This window comes from Schistocerca americana, chromosome 1 (genome assembly GCF_021461395.2).
Source record: "Schistocerca americana isolate TAMUIC-IGC-003095 chromosome 1, iqSchAmer2.1, whole genome shotgun sequence".
In the NCBI taxonomy this organism is placed as follows: Eukaryota; Metazoa; Arthropoda; class Insecta; order Orthoptera; family Acrididae; genus Schistocerca; species Schistocerca americana.
The window spans coordinates 978,798,577-978,815,158 of NC_060119.1; the positions used below are offsets into that span (position 1 = coordinate 978,798,577).

The window sequence follows — 16,582 nt, forward strand, 5'->3', positions numbered from 1 at the left end:
CATGTAGTTGACTATTTAGCAATTACAGTGGCGGTCGAAATAATAGAGCCACCTCTATTGACGAGATTAAGAACTAGGATATCTATTAGTTCGCGAAATCGCCACGAGTGCCGTGTTGTCAGTCCCTTGTAGACAACATCAGGGAAGACGTTGCTGCTATCTTTAGTCGTCCGAAAGGAAGCATTTGAGCTAGACGTGTGAAAAGAGGCATAAAGGTAAGAATCTTATGGGTCAAAATAATAGAGCCGCTTTACACATGTGCCTTTAAATTGATTTTTATGCAGTTGTTTTGTATGTAAATTGACGTGTGGTTTTGTTTACATTCGTCTAGATGGGCAGAGCAAAGCATACCAGTGAAGATGAGCGCATAGTAATGTTCCGGATGTTCAAAAGTGGGATGTCCATGAATAAAATAGCCAATGTCTTGCACGTTTCGCGAAAACGAGTCCAGAACGCCATGAGACGGTCAAAACAAACAAAGCCGCAGGTGGAGAACAGGGGGCGACCTCGTGTAACTACTCCTCGCGTAGACAGACTCATCACTAGGGAATTGAAGAAAGACCCATTTTTGTCAACACCACGACTGAAAGCCATTTTGTTTAGCGACGAACATGATGTTCAACCATCAACCTCAACGATTCAAAGACGACTGAGATCTGCAAAATTGAATGGGCGCATTGCAAGAAAGAAGCCACATGTTTCACAAGCTAATGTTCGGAAAAGGTTAGCCTTTGCCCGGAGAAATGAACAAAAACCTAATACTTGGTGGAGGAACATCCTTTGGTCCGATGAATCCAAGTTTAATAGGTTTGCCTCAGACGGAAAAGTCTATGTGCGCCACCCACCAAACCAGGAATTTAATCCCAAGTACACTTTAAAAACTGTGAAATATGGTGGCGGAAGTGTTATGGTATGGGGATGTTTTTCGTGGTACGGCATTGGTCCAATACACCGTATCAACGGCATAATGAACGCAGAAATGTACAAAGACATCTTGGCAAATGTGATGCTGCCTTATGCTGAAGAGGAAATGCCGCTGAAATGGAAATTTCAGCACGATAACGATCCAAAGCATACTGCAAGGATCATAAGGCAGTTTGTTCAAGAGCACAATATCGAAGTATTAGAGTGGCCACCTCAGTCCCCTGACGCATCACCCATTGAGAACTTATGGGAGATCTTAGACAAGAGAATTGACCGCTCAAAAGCTACATCGTCAGAAAAACTGTGGGAAGAAATCCAGAGAGCCTGGTATGCGATCAGTAGTGACGAATGCAGGCGTTTAGTAGACTCTATGGGTAAGAGGTGCAGGGCAATCCTCAAAAATAAGGGTTACCCCACGAAGTACTAATGCAGTCCTATGCAAAAAAGACTGTTCCTGTACGTTTCATAAGACTGAGATCAAGTACAATATATTTGTTTCAATTGGCTCTATTTTTTTGACCCTGTGGTCTGGTATTCTTTTGAATATTATCGATTATTACTGATTATTTTGTGTTGTGTTATCGATATAACTGACTATAGTACAATGTGACTTGGTTGTAATGGTTTCCATCATAGTTCAAACATGTCAAGTAATAAATGTGCACTTTATTCCAAACCTTTGCCAGGTGGCTCTATTATTTTGACCGCCACTGTATCTTAAATAATGAGGAGGATGTCATTAATTATCAGTTATTTGAAGCCGCTAAATGCTTTAGACTGCACAGCTTGTAAAAAAAGTGTCACTCTTTTGCTTACATTGGCATCACTCAACTAATGGGATCATGGGTCAGCCTTGATGCAAAACACTTTTGTTATTTATTTGTTCCCAGATTAGTTTCCGTGGTAATATCACCATCGCCAGTGGGTTCTTGCATTCTAAAACGTGCAGAAATAGTGTATTTATAAACAACATAAAATGTTATTTCATGTGTACTGTTTGGTTCTAGATATTGTTTTCTGTGAATAATTTCATAATACCTTATTTACTATGTGTCACAGCACGGTTTTTACGATTGTTGCCACAGTTTGTGGCATATTTTCTGTGTTTTTTTGTTGCTGAGTTTCAAGCTACGTATGTCATACAAAACTCACTCATGATTATGGCATAATTTCGAATTTCCTAGTCTGCAATTCAAGCAGTGGCAGACCTAGTGGCGCACAAAATCAAATTACCACCACCACCACCACCACATAATTAATGTTACATAATGTGTCCCAGACCAAACTCAAGTGGAGCTGACTTCATACAATACTAAATTCAGTATAATATTTTTGACAGCATTTGTGCCGTCTTCAGCTTTTGCCACTTCAACAGTATGCTGGCAATTATTGCATAAAAATTTTACTTTTAAGGTAATTAAAAGCAGAATTTATGCAGAGATTTACACCTTGCTCTATGTCAGTGGCCAGTAACTATTTTTGTTAATGTTTGGTAAGTATTCTTTTTTTTTTTTCGTTTGAACTGTGAGTGTATCCCACTTTCTCATCATTGTCTCCAACGGCTCTTTCCATGCAGTGATGATGATCAGCCCTCACCCTTCTGCACTGGCAAGAGTGAGCAGCCTGTAGGGACTCACTCCATTTGCTCGTAGTTCTCCATTGAATAGAAAATATGTGGAGCTTAGGATGTGCCTGAAAAGGTCAGTGGCCTTCTGACCAACGAGTTCTAGTGACTGACATAGAGGCATTCTGGCGAAAAATGAAACATTGAATGAGTCCTTCAGCCCAAAGTTGTTGAGGCATTTCATAGTATCCATAAAATTGTGAATGTGATGTGGACATTTACCCACATAAAAGGACTTACTATCTCTCTCAGGTATTTTGTCAGCAGGTGTATAGGAGCTCTGATGTTGCTCACAATGGGGCGTAATGGCACCCCATCTTTGTGGACCTAGGGGAGTGCATAAAGTCTTGGTGGCACAGGCCCTTGTAGTGAAAATTTCTTGATTACCCATTCTGGTAACTGTGATTCCTTGAGAAGTGACCGGATCATGTTCTCCACCTTCTTGCTTGATTGAGCACTGATCTTCCTGTAGGAGTGGTAATCCTGCATCTTCTCAGTACGGTCTCATGGAAGAGAACAATAGTGTCATTGCCTTTTCAGCAGGTAAGATAACAATCTCAGGGCACTCTCTAAGATTCTGGATGGCAGCCAGGGAGGACAGAGCAACTACAATGATGCTACCACAGATGCTGATGCAAGTGTCTCCATGCCTTCCAACAACATATGCCCTCGGTTGTGGACTGCAGAGGAATGGCTTGTGTTGGGAGAGGATGTAAGTTGGCCATGCACGCTCAGGAGCTCGGTTCGTCTATGCACTTTTGACGGCAACATGTCTGATCACCGAAATAATTTGTCCCTTGGACACTCTAGACTGGCAGTACATCCATTGACCGTTTTATCATCAAATACCCCAGGAAAAATTAAAGAATCGTATTTTTTAAGTGTTTTTAGATACAGTTCCAGATTTTTAAATGTGAATAAATATGGTAGATGCAGTAGTATTTCCCCTTTCTGTTAATTCACATCTTCAGTGCTCATGCTCTAATTATACATTCTACTTTTTTGGGTCTTATTGTTGTTCATGTATAATCTCTGATGTTTGTACATAGCCCACACTAGTGAACTATGGCGCACTGACAGCAAAATTGAAGTGAAGAATGCTTTTTTACATTTACATGCAGTAATCATCCTGCCCATTGCTGTTGGAGGTTGTCTGTATTTTTTGACAGTGCTTCGTAAGCATAGGAGACACATTGCTTGTCACTTAAGTTAGAAGTAAAATTGTTAATCTTCCTTTTTTAAATTGCATTGGAATATTGTATTTAGAGTGTTTGAGAAAGTTAAAACATTTCATTTGTGGATGCCTTTTATTCCATTTTTGAGGGCCTCATTTGTGATGTGGCTCAGGAACTTATTTGTGTCCAACAGAGTATGAATTGCATTGCTTTTATTTTATAATTTACTCACTAGTATTTGATTTCAGTAATTATTGTGTCAGTAATACTGAAAGTAAAGCTTGACACTCTTGTTTCTTTACAGAATTTGCAGAAGCTGATTGCTTTTTCTGCTTCACAAATTTAATGGGAGAAATAAGAGACTTCTTCATCAAATCCCTTGATGAAGCAGAATGTGGTATAAGTGGTATGATGGCACGCCTTGGTGAACAACTTCGTAAGAGTGATCTGCAAGTGTGGCTCCGTCTCCAGCAGCTGGAATTGCGGCCACAATATTACAGTTTTAGGTATGCAGTTTTTTCACAAGTTTGTAACTGGGGGCATAGGGAGAGGTGGAGACTGAATGCAGGAAGTACACACATTGTACGGCACCATAAGTACGTAATGCCAAGTTTCATGTTAGTTCTATGAAATAATTCTGTGTCATTGCAATTTGAACCTGTATGCCCTGTTTTGTACAGGTCCCACACACTTTAACAGTATATTGTGTCATATCACATGAGTATTTTGTAAGCAGTCTCATTTCTAGATTGATTTCATTTTCCAAGTTTCCCACCATGTGCACAATTTTAAATTTCTGAACATTTAAAGCAAGTTGTCAATTCTGCACCTCTTTGAAATCTGACTCAATATTTGTGCTGCTTTTTTCGAATGGTACTTCATCTAGATGACTGTATCATCTACAAAAAGTCTAAGGTTACTATTATTATTGTCAGCAAAACGATTGATAACAAAATGAACAGCAAAAATCCCAGAACACTTTCTGTTGGAAGTTAATGGCTTTATGTCTTCCCTAGTAAGAAATCCTCAATCCAGTCACAAATTCTGCTTAATATCCCATATGATCATACATTTGACAATAAGCATGGGTGTGTTACTGAGGCAAATGCTTTTTAGAAGTGAATAAGTACTACATCTGACTGACTGCCTTGATCCATAGCTTTGAAAATATTGAGTTTGGTGTATACAAAATGTTTTGAATCCATATTGGTTTGCATGGAGGAGGTCATACTTTTTAATAAACCTTATTTTGTTTGATCTCAGAATATGTTCTAAGATTTTACAAGAGATGGATGTCAAAGACAGAGGGAAATTTTGGGTGAATGTCCAACTAGTTCATAGTTGATATTCAAAAACTGACCACAAAAATAGTTAAACATTAGAAATATACAACTTTCCATCATATTCGTAAGCATTCAAACATTGAATTTAGTTGGGAAGAGTGGAAGATGGAAGACAAAATGTGGGCAATCACTATAAATGAGTATCAGCGTTACCTCACCAACTGGATTTACCTCACCTACTGGATTTGTGCTGTCCTTATAGGAAAGGAGTACATCCTGGTTTGAATAGTCACATGATATGAAGATAATGTAAATTAGTGTTCTAGACTCTGAATTTTTTTCATGTCTATATTTTTATTGGAAACTGTGTGTAGTCTCTTCATGAAGTCAACAATGTAATGCCACAGAAACATGACATGTGTAGAATGCTATTATCCTCAAATACCATGAGACAGATCAGATGTCCACAGTGCAGTCTTCAGAATTGTGTTACTGCACTGTAAAAATTCGCTGAAAATAATGAAAATATTTATATAGTTGGTGTTGGTGCTGTTCGCCGATTTTTGATAAAAAGAAGTTACTTTATATTGAATAGTTAGCTCGAGCCCCCATGTGCTGAATATATATATGTTACATTCAACACTCAGCTTAATTGAGTGGCCCCAGAGATGTGGCTGGTCTCAATGTTTGACTACATATTTCGTCATAAGGTGCCAGCTTACACCTGTTGTAAACTCAATTTTCAAGCTGAAATAAAATATATATATTAAAAAACCAATGCAGGCAGGTATTGCGGTGAAATTTAAAATTTTGAATCATGCTGATTTATAATTTGAACAAGTAGTTTATTTCTATTTTTCCACGCATAGTCTTCAGTGTATTGACTAATCTCTTAAAATGCAGTCTGAGGGGCTTTTACGTAAGCACGGCCATTAATAGCTGTTGCTACAACCCTTTGCTATGAAATTCATATGTCACGATTACGTCATTCGACAGTGTGTTCACAGCTCACACAATACATTGTTGTCTGCTGTCCTAAACCTCTAAATTGCACTCAACTTGATTGTTTTCGAACATCGATACATACATACTTGTCTCCAATCTTGGCTACTAACCCAATACCACCCCCAGATGGGTGGCAAGTCCGGCTCTTAGCGTCATTCTCGCTCCACTCCTCTAAGATGGCCACCCTATACATCTTCGAAACGACTGCCCAACTCAAAACAATGTTTGACAAAAAAAGTTATGAATATTCTAAAACTAAATACAATAACACATATGATACATTGAAAAATATGGAAATTTTCTGGCATTAACAATTTACAATTAAATTTTTTGTATCTACCACTGTTTTTTCGCGAATAATGTTTTTGTGGTGTGATTTTGCTTTTCCCAGATTTTTGATACTAAACATAATTAAACAAATAAAAATACATACTTAACTACTCACCTACCTCTTTAAACTTTAGAAATCTGCCACTAGTTTTGTCTCTTTAAATTTATTTATTACCTACAACACAGTTTCTCTCAATCAAATTCCATATTCCGACCTCTCATTCAAAAAGGTACATATTCTGCTAAATTGACTATGATTGCTCGATGCAGCTCTGCTTGTCACATCTGTAAACACTTTGTTCATATTAATCGGTCAAAGCATTGCGGATATATTAGCTTTTGAACTTTCATAAATTTACAATTTTTAAGGCAACAGTAACTTTTAAACTATCATATTTTTGTGGCGTGTCTAGATAATTCAGCGTTACATATCTTTCTGTCCATATGTGTCAACTCACACCTCCATGCCACTCTTAGTTTGTTATTATCAGTTTTTCTCTGGCAAATAAATTCCTCCTAGCATCCAAAATGGCCCTACGCTCCCCTGCCAAGCTTCCGCTTGGCTTTTTCCAAGGCCACATAATCGGTAGCCACTTGCCATGGCCCTGTAGCAACCACCAACCACATGTTCTGTGGCTGAAAACTGCCGCTCTAATCTCCCCCATAGCTTGTACACTCACAATTACACCCCACTTGCTACTCCATAAATGCAATGCATGGTGTCACAAGAAGCACCAAACCCAATCTGTGCTCTCTAAAATGAAATAATACACAAAAATAAACTCTACATATGATAACAGAGAAATCAAAATGAACAAGTCCCTATATTATCTTATATGGCAGCACTTCCTACCCTAACTTAACGTACGCTAAATAAATTTATTCATCAGCATTTCCATGATGCTGATATGACTGGCCAAAGATTGTACGTAATAAAACATAAACGAATCGAAGGTGGACCAGCAATTTTTCTTAAAGTCCTCTAAATATTTTCCTTTTTATTTTGATGCACTATATTTCTTAGTAGAAATTACACAGCAATACAGTAGGCACAACACATTTTGTTGTCTTCTGTGGTTTGCCTCTGACCTGCATCAGTGCTGCAGCTCAGACCTCAGGCGCCGTTTCTCAAGTTCTGCTAGTCAACTAACCCAGCTCTACCAGGAACAAGCAAAATTCAACTGATCAGTTTCCTATCAGCAAAGCATGTGGGTACCAAGAACCAGTCATATGTAAACCCACCCCCTCTGCTATCCAAACTGGACACAGTTAAAACCAAATTTTAGGGCGAAACCTGACACAAGCATACAGAAGAAATACATGCTGGCTACAGACTTTTCTTTGACCGCAACAATTTGTTCCATTCAAGAACAGAAATAGCCCAAATCATTGCAACTGTACAACATTGAGACAATGTTTCTCTGACCAAAGTGAAACTAAGAAAATATGTGACTGGAATAGTACTCAAAAATTTATTATATAATGGGTTCCATGGTAGGTTCCAGCAACAGCTCTGTCTCTAGTTTTAACCCAATCAATAATCTAAATGCTGCTCAATGAACAATGAAAATTACAGCACTGCAAACTGAATAAAATCAAATATATAAAATACCCCATGGCACAACATAATCCACAAATCAGCTTATATTCACCTCAACTAAGTAATGCTAAACATATAAACAAAAATAAAAACAAATTATACATCCCCCTAAATCCAAACATTTCTTCATTGAATACAATAACATATTATATGTATACCTTTCAATTCCATATTCTCATCTGTCAGTCCCAAGCTGAACTATCTCCACTCCCCATGAACCAAGCAAATTTGGTGTGTGACCAAATCACAATCGCCACTCATGAAAATTTGAATCAATATTCATATCATTGTAAACAATAAGAAAGATACCACTCAATGTCTCTCACTTTATTCACATCCTATCATGTACATATAAGTGCTGTACAGTGACTACAACTGTTGTAGCCTGTGTCACTAGTCATTATGGGAGAATTAGCTGTGTCAACGAGTTGTTTCACAGCTTCACTTACCACTATACTTTTACCAAGATAAACATGAGGCCATCCAGGAAATTCTTAAAACAATACACATATGCAAAAAATACTATACAACAAGATATAAAAAAAAGGATTCAACCCCATTACAGTGACTGTTTGTATAGTGTTACATTCCTGAGTCCCAATAGTGTATGTGACCTGTAAGTACACTCATGCTCATAAATTAATGATAATGCTGATACATGGTGAAACTATGCTCTGGTGGGTCATTTGTAGGTTTAAATTGCTCGGGGTATGACCATGCGGTGCATTTGACCTGCAGTCGTGGCACTGGCAACAGTCCACATACACAGAGGTGTGTTGGTGCATGTCAGAGTACGGTGCAGCGAGTAAATGTGCAGATGTTTTCAGACATGCTAATGGTGACTGTGTGTTGAAAATGGCTCAAAGAACATGTATTGATGACGTTATGAGGGGTAGAATACTAGGGTCGGTGGAGTTTGGTCAAACACACCAGGTTGTAGCATGGGCCCTCAGTGTGCCACAAAGTGTGATCTCAAGATTATGGCAATGATTCCAGCATATGGGAAACATGTCCAGGTGCTTCAGTACGGGATGTCCACAGTGTACAACACCACAAGAAGACCGATATCTTACCATCAGTGCCTGCAGACGGCCACGGAGTATTGCAGGTGGCCTTGCTCGAGACCTTACTGCAGCCACTGGAACAGTTGTCTCCAGACACACAGTCTGCACACTACTGAACAGACATGGTTTATTCACCCAGAGACCTGCAAGGTACATATCACTGACCCCTGGTCACAGGAGAGCCTGTAAAGCCAGGTGTCAAGAACACAGTACATGGTCATTGGAATAGTGGTCCCAGGTTATGTTCACAGACAAGTCCAGGTATAGCCTGAACAGTGATTCTCACCGGGTTTTCATCTGGCATGAACCAGGAACCAGACACCAACCCCTTAATGTCCTTGAAAGGGACCTGTATGGAGGTCGTGGTTTGATGGTGTGGGGTGGGATTTTGATTGGTGCACGTACACCCCTGCATGTCTTTGACAGAGGAACTGTAACAGGTCAGGTGTATCGGGACATCATTTTGTACCAGTATGTCCGCCTTTTCAGGGGTGCAGTGCGTCCCACCTTCCTCCTGATGGATGATAATGCACGGCCCCACGAAGCGCCATCGTGGAGGAGTACCTTGAAACAGAATATATCAGGCGAATGGAGTGGCCTGCCTGTTCTCCAGACCTAAACCCCATTGACCACGTCTGGGATGCTCTCGGTCGACGTATAGCTGTATGTCTTCAAACCCATATGACACTTCAGGAGATCTGACAGGCACTGGTGCAAAAAATGGGAGGCTATACCCCAGCAACTGCTTGACTACCTGATCCAGAGTATGCCAACCCATTGTGCAGCCTGTGTATGTGTGCATGGTGATCATATCCCATATTGATGTCGGGGTACATGCGCAGGAAACAGTGGCGTTTTGTAGCACATGTGTTTCGGGACAGTTTTCTCAACTTATTACCAATACCGTGGACTTACAGATCTGTGTCGTGTGTGTTCCCTATGTGCCTATGCTATTAGCACCAGTTTTGTGTAGTGCCACATTGTGTGGCATGCCTATGTTTTCTCTGTAAGACCCCTTTTTCCAGTTGTCCAGTAATTAGCTTGTGTCTCTCTTGTTCAGAAACAGATGTGCCTGGTGGAAAGCTCACTGCCTCAGCTATCAGGTTGGCTGCGTTTTTATTCCACATTACTTCATGAGGTGTAAACCCAGTGACACTGCTTTGTGCACTGTTTATGATGTCCTCAAACTTGGCCACCTATTCTGCCCAGATATGGTATGTATGGGGCTACAGTATGTCCTTCACAATCATCCAAAATCGCACGTTTACATCTCAGCTGGATTTCCTGCAGGATGGTAAACTGAGGTTCTTACATGTTTCACACCTCCCTGCTCCATGAAGTTCTCCCATGCCTTGGAGGTGAATTGGGACCCATTGTCAGAGAGCACTGTTTTTGGCTTTCCAATTTCATTGTAGTAGGACTCCAATTTTTTAATCATAGTCCCACTAGTGCCCTTTTTCATCCCATACATCTTTACTTGTGTGGAGAATACATCAACTGCCAGCAGAATGTACTTTTGCTCACTCCTACTAGTTGGTGATGGGTCGAACACATCAATTGCAAGGAGCTCGTTAGCGTTTTTGGGCAAGATGTTTTGCATCTCACCTTGACTGGTAATGGTGGTGTGTTTTACTCACTGGCACCTGTCACAAGCACCTAGTTGCTTTCTCACCCTATGGTCCATGTTATTGAACACCTCACAGTCTTGTAGTACTCCTATACATTTTTGTGCCCCATCATGCCCATGGCTCAGATGCACCTAATTAATTAGGGACTGGACATGTTCCTCAGGCCAGTACAGTCGCCACTCCTTTTTGCTTTCGTTCTCTTCTGTGGAACAACAACCCTTTAAATATCTTGTAAAATCTCTCCAACTTCTCATGGCCCTTTGTACCCAGTCTGGTCTTAACTAGCTTCAAAATTGGATCCTTCTGTATTCGCCTCATGTCGCTGCATGTGCTCCTAATCTGTTTTTCCCTTCCACACCCCTCATATACATCATCTTAAATTCTGTACTCTCTTCCTCCTCTTTACTGTTCCCCTCACTTCCAATTGACAAGTGTGAGAGAGCATCCACAACCACATTTTCAGTGCCCCTAACATACTCTATCTGGTACTGGAACCTTTGTAAGAACATTGCCCACCTAGTGAGCCTGTTATTCAACAGACTACAATCCTGCAAATAACTAAGGGCCTTATGATCCGTCATTACAATGGTCTCATGCCCTTCCAAGTATATCCGGATTTTCATGAACCCCCACACCACTGCCAACAATTCCTTTTCAGTTATACCATAGGCTCGCTCATGCTTAGTCAGCATTCTAATTGAAAACAATATACTTCAGTGTTCCATCTTTCCGTCAACCAACTTCTTTTGAAACTAAGCAGCACCTATCCCATAGCTGTCAGTGGCAACGTAGAATGAGAGTGACATATCTGGGTAATAGAGTAGATTGCTGTTACTTAAACTATCTTTGACTTTATTAAAGTCCTTATCACAGTCAGCTGTCCACACCCATGGTGCATTTTTTTTTTAACAATTGTGATAGGTTCTGTGAATTAGGGCTTAAATCATCTATGAACTTTTGGTAGGATCCTACAATTCCGAGGTATGATTTCAATTGCTTGCGATTTCTTTGTTTGGCACACTCCACTATTGCCTTTATCCTTTCTTCATTGGGTGCAAGACCCTCTGATGACAATACATGTCCAACAAATTTTATTTCTGCCTTCACAAACACATTTTTTTCAATTTCAGAGTCATCCCCGCATTTCTCAAAGCTGTAAACACATCTTACAACAAACCATAGTGTTCTCTCCAAGTTGATGTAGCAATCAGGATATTATCTACATGAATTGTCAGTCTTCTCATGAGCTCACTTCCCAGCACATAACTGAGAGCTCTCACGAGTACAGCTACAGATATGCATAGTCCAGAAGGGATTACTTTGTATTGTTAGGCCCTGCTTTCAAACAGGAAGGCGGTATAATTTTTGCTTTCTACTGTTTAAGGCACCTGCCAAATCCCAGCTGTCAAATCCATAGTTTTTAATAGTTTTACATTTTTGAACCCTAAAATCAATTCATCCACGTTCTCAGGGTGGTCAGTTTCCCTTACAGTTATTTTGTTCAACCTCCTAGCATCTAGAACCAAGTGCACAGATTTGTCTTTCTTCTTGACGTCTACTATTGGGTTGCAATATTCACTTCTTCACTGTTCCACAATTCTCCATTCTAACATACATTGTAGTTCTCCCCTAACTGCCTCCCTCTCTGCCAGTGCTATAGGGTATGGCCTGATCTTAATGGGTTCATGTGGATTCACCCTGAGTGAATACCCAAAATCAGTCACCTCCCCTGGTTTTTCAGAAAACACATCTTTGTTCTTACTCAATAATTTGTATGATTCTGCCTTCTCATCCTCAGAAATCCCATTTGTACCATTTACTTTACTCCTTGTCTCTTTCTCAGTCTCCATGAGAATCCATTAAGCACTGTGCTATATGCAAACTAGCCACCAGTTCTTCATCATTGAGTGCATTTTTGAATTTAACACTTTTTCTTCCCTCAACAGTACTGAGTTTCACCATCTGGTCCTTACAATCTACATATGTCTCATATTTACTTAGGAAATCAATCCCCAACACCAGATTCATACTTAAATTGGATACCACCAAAAATGAGTGACTATATACTTCACCTCCAATGTTTACATCTAGAACTACCTCTTTTCTCACTGGTTTACTGAAAATTCCTGTAGTGTTTTTAATCCACACCCCTGTGACTGGAAATTCCACTTTTTCCCTGTTCTTAATATGATCATAAAATCTCTCTGCCACCCCAGACACTGAACTTGCAGTATCCACCAAACCAGTTTCACAGTCTCCTGCCACACCAACAGTTATTATTGGCTGCACTTTATCAATAAAACCATGCTTTAATTCTGTTTCGGCCAACAAATCCTCTCTATGTCACGTATGCAATCTTTAGTCATGGTGCACATCTGCTCTTCATTAAAAGATTCAGTATCCTTATCCCCTGAAAATATTAAATCAAAAGCCTCTTTAATGCCAGAGTTTCCTACACTCAACCCCCTCTCCAATTTCTCTGTTGCTGCATTGGCCTTTGATCACTCCTGTTTTCATTTCCCCATGCACACCTGACATCAGCGTTAAATCTTTCCCTGTTAACCTTCCAAGTTTCATTTTGAATTCTATCTCTGTTTTCTCTCCAATTACCATTCCGATTTCCTTCCCTGTTTGAATTATGTTGGTTATTACCCCAACTCACATTATTTCTTTTCTCTCCATCATTCCTCTGATTATTCCCTGAACTATAACCCCCTTATGTGGTTATAGCACATTGTCTGGTCCATCCTCTCAATAAAATACAAGAAATTTTCTATAGAAGCTGTTGGGCAATGTATCAATTCCCACTGTACATTTTTGGGTACCTTCTCCTTAGAGAAGAAATCTCAGTCAAAATTCCCAATGGCCTACCCAAATGTACCAACTTTCTTAATTCCTCCTGACAAAATTGTCTCATAGTTTGCCTACCTCCTTTGTAAACTGGCCCATTCAAAAAATCATTATGTAATCTGCACTGTTTTGCTAGGCTACAATACCTATTTAGAAACATCTGTTCAAATATACTATAGGATTTAAATTGTTCACCACATTGATTTGCCCATGTCTGAGCAGAACCCTCCAACAATCTTTTTACCAGTTTAATTTTGCTGTTGTCATTCATACCATCAATAAAGTAATCCTTGCATGTGTAATATATATTAAAGGAAGATGTTTGAATAAAAATTATAATTGAATATGACTGCATTGTTAAAATGTTCTGTGATTATTGGTATTCTTTTGGGCATCGGACTTCGCTTACATTTTTGTTGAAGCTACAGGCGGCGGAGGACTCCAGGAGCACCGACGCTTGTCTTAATCATGTAAATCCTCTTCCTGTAATTTTCCTCTTCACCTACTTCAATAAATAAAATGCTTGATACGGTTTTTTAACATTATATTATTCACTCACACATATGATACATCGAGATCATAATACTTAATCTCTAAAATCGCACATCCTCATCGTCCTACATATGAGAGAGTCTGTAAGAGTGAAGAAAACAAAAAAAAACTGTACAATAGTTGACTGTTTTTTCATTCATTTGTCTGCGCCTTACTGCACATTCATAATTAACATCTTTGCCAACCCTCTAGTTACTCGGTGTTAAAATTTTTTGTTTTTTACTAAATCTTAATTTTACGGCATCCTGGGGGCCTTTCATCAAATATTTATACAATTGCCCCCACACTGTTCATTGACATGTTATAGAGGTGTAGAGTGTTTCTTACTTACATTTGCTGATAGGGGTCTATGCCTTTATTGGCGGCTTCTTTTTTATTTAATTGAATGGATATGTCAGCTTACCCTATGTATGTTAAAGTTCTACAAGAAATTATAATATTATATCCATAATATGAGAGTCCATTTCATATTTAAATTTAGTGCACTATCAATAATGTCCAGTTTGCTGCATTCTCGCTCCTGGGTTTCGCGCTGGTGCACTGGCTGATTTGGCGGCAATAACTAGTTGCCAACAGTCAACATGCTATATGCTATCGTTGCACGTACATGCACTTGTTTTCTTAGTCTTGATGTCACATTGAGTGTCAGACTTGAGTGCCACACCTGAGTGCCACATATCGAAGAATTGCTGTGGCGATTGTCGTCATTCTGGGTGCAGTGGGTGTGTGCTCATTGTTCAAAATCCAGCTCTGTGGCAGAAGGTCTCCATTTTTAAGGCCCGGGCATCATTACCACCCGTCGTACTCGAATTTTCAGCAGAGAGAATCCTGACCAATAGCACCCATCGATGAGGTGAGTACCTGCTCGAACAACTATATAGTTCACTTGTCTGTGTACCAATTGTTGTGAGCCATGATACTCAGAAGTTATTTTGTTGCACTTGATCATGCACTTGTTGAAAGACACATACAGCTGTCCAGAACATTGTATAAATTGCTTGTCTTTGAAGTTCATTTCTTCATATAGAGTTTGGTTTCCAATGAAAATTCATACAAGTTATAACAATACCTCCACTAACAGTTAATTAGTTCAAAAATTATCACGCCGCGCACTCAAAGTATGATCTTTTTATTGCGCAACTAAAAGGTTTTTAACGTGGTAGGTATTGCTACATCAGTTGATTACAGTCACTGAAGAAAATTAACAATAATATCACTTATTTTGTATTTGCAATCCGACGATGATCTCGCTCTGGCTTTGGCTCGTAATTAAAAATGTTGTCGAGGTAGCATGACTATCGCTGTTGGTGCGAAAGGCACTTGGATGTTAACTACGCCAACTTGAAGGATTTACAAAGTCAGTCTTTCAGGATTAGTCTGATGATTTATGTTTTTCATTGCAATGTGCTTCATACTTTTTTAAACAATGGTCACTTGAAAATAATTTTTGACACTCACTTTTCACAAAATTTCACATTTATTATACTTTTTATACTTTCGCATGTTCAAAACATTACTTTATCATACGATTTCGCAGCCGTTACTGCTCTTAATAAAACTCACAACATTTTTCATTGTCACAACTCAGACTCATCTTTTCATTTCCAACACAAAGTCAAGACTGTTCATATTCAACACACAAACTTGACTACACTACACGCTTCTGTGCCAAAAGACACAAGTCGGCATCAAAGATAACAATAAGTACAAAGATATTCACACTAGATATTATATTGATTTCAACATCTCAAAATATTGACGTACATACATATAAAAATGAAACCAAATTTTAATAGAGTGAAAAATATGAGACATTACGTAGAAAAATATTCAGTAATAGGGGTGGCGGGTGGTAATGGTTTCGCAAATAAAGAACCATTACAAAGTATTGAGTTACAACAATATACATAACATGATAGCTTACACGTATGGCTGACATTCCATCCATTGGTCATATTATGAACATAAATTTCTTAAGTTTTAAAATGTCATAAAAATTTTCATTAACTGGGTTCTGTTACTACAGTTTGTTTGTTAGCTTCAACTTATCTTTGTTCACATCACATATATAAATTAATTACATATCACATTTCTATGACACAATACAAGCGTATGATACATTTTTGCCTCATTTTATAGATAGGCTTTTATCACTTATGGGAGCTCGTTTCTTTCTTAGGTAGAGGAGGGAGAAAAACATTGAACATAGGACTAAAACACTGCACATTGCTGGCCTAATCATGCTTGGTGCTGCCTCCTTTATTTGTGTGGGAAAAAGGGAAATACTCATCTACTGGTTCAAGGATTTATGAGGAAATGTTACTTGCACAGTCGTGGACTAGTTGCCATGGAACTTTGGTTCACTGAAATGATGTCTACCAACTAATCATTGACGAAGTGTCATGTTGTTTCTGCATGTGCTAGTGCTGTTAACTTCAGTTCACATGTAGGTTACTTGTTAGTGTGAAACATGACGTTTTAACCATTGTACACTTCTCTTTTTCAAATACCTGGAAATGTCATTATTCAATTCACTGGTTTTTGTAA

At 39.0% G+C, this 16,582-nt stretch overlaps 1 protein-coding gene across 2 annotated transcripts in view; it reads left to right on the top strand.

Annotated features, from left to right (window-relative positions):
• Window positions 1–16,582, top strand: part of LOC124615833 (TBC1 domain family member 13) — a 225,652-nt gene that overhangs the window by 125,224 nt on the left and 83,846 nt on the right. For both annotated transcript variants that reach the window (XR_006979813.1, XM_047143987.1), the window contains exon 7: window positions 4,028–4,229. Coding sequence is in view for 1 of the 2 variants with exons in the window: in XM_047143987.1 (XP_046999943.1) it covers window positions 4,028–4,229 (202 nt within the window). In the remaining variant the exon portion in view is untranslated. The remainder of the gene's footprint in view (window positions 1–4,027; window positions 4,230–16,582) is intronic.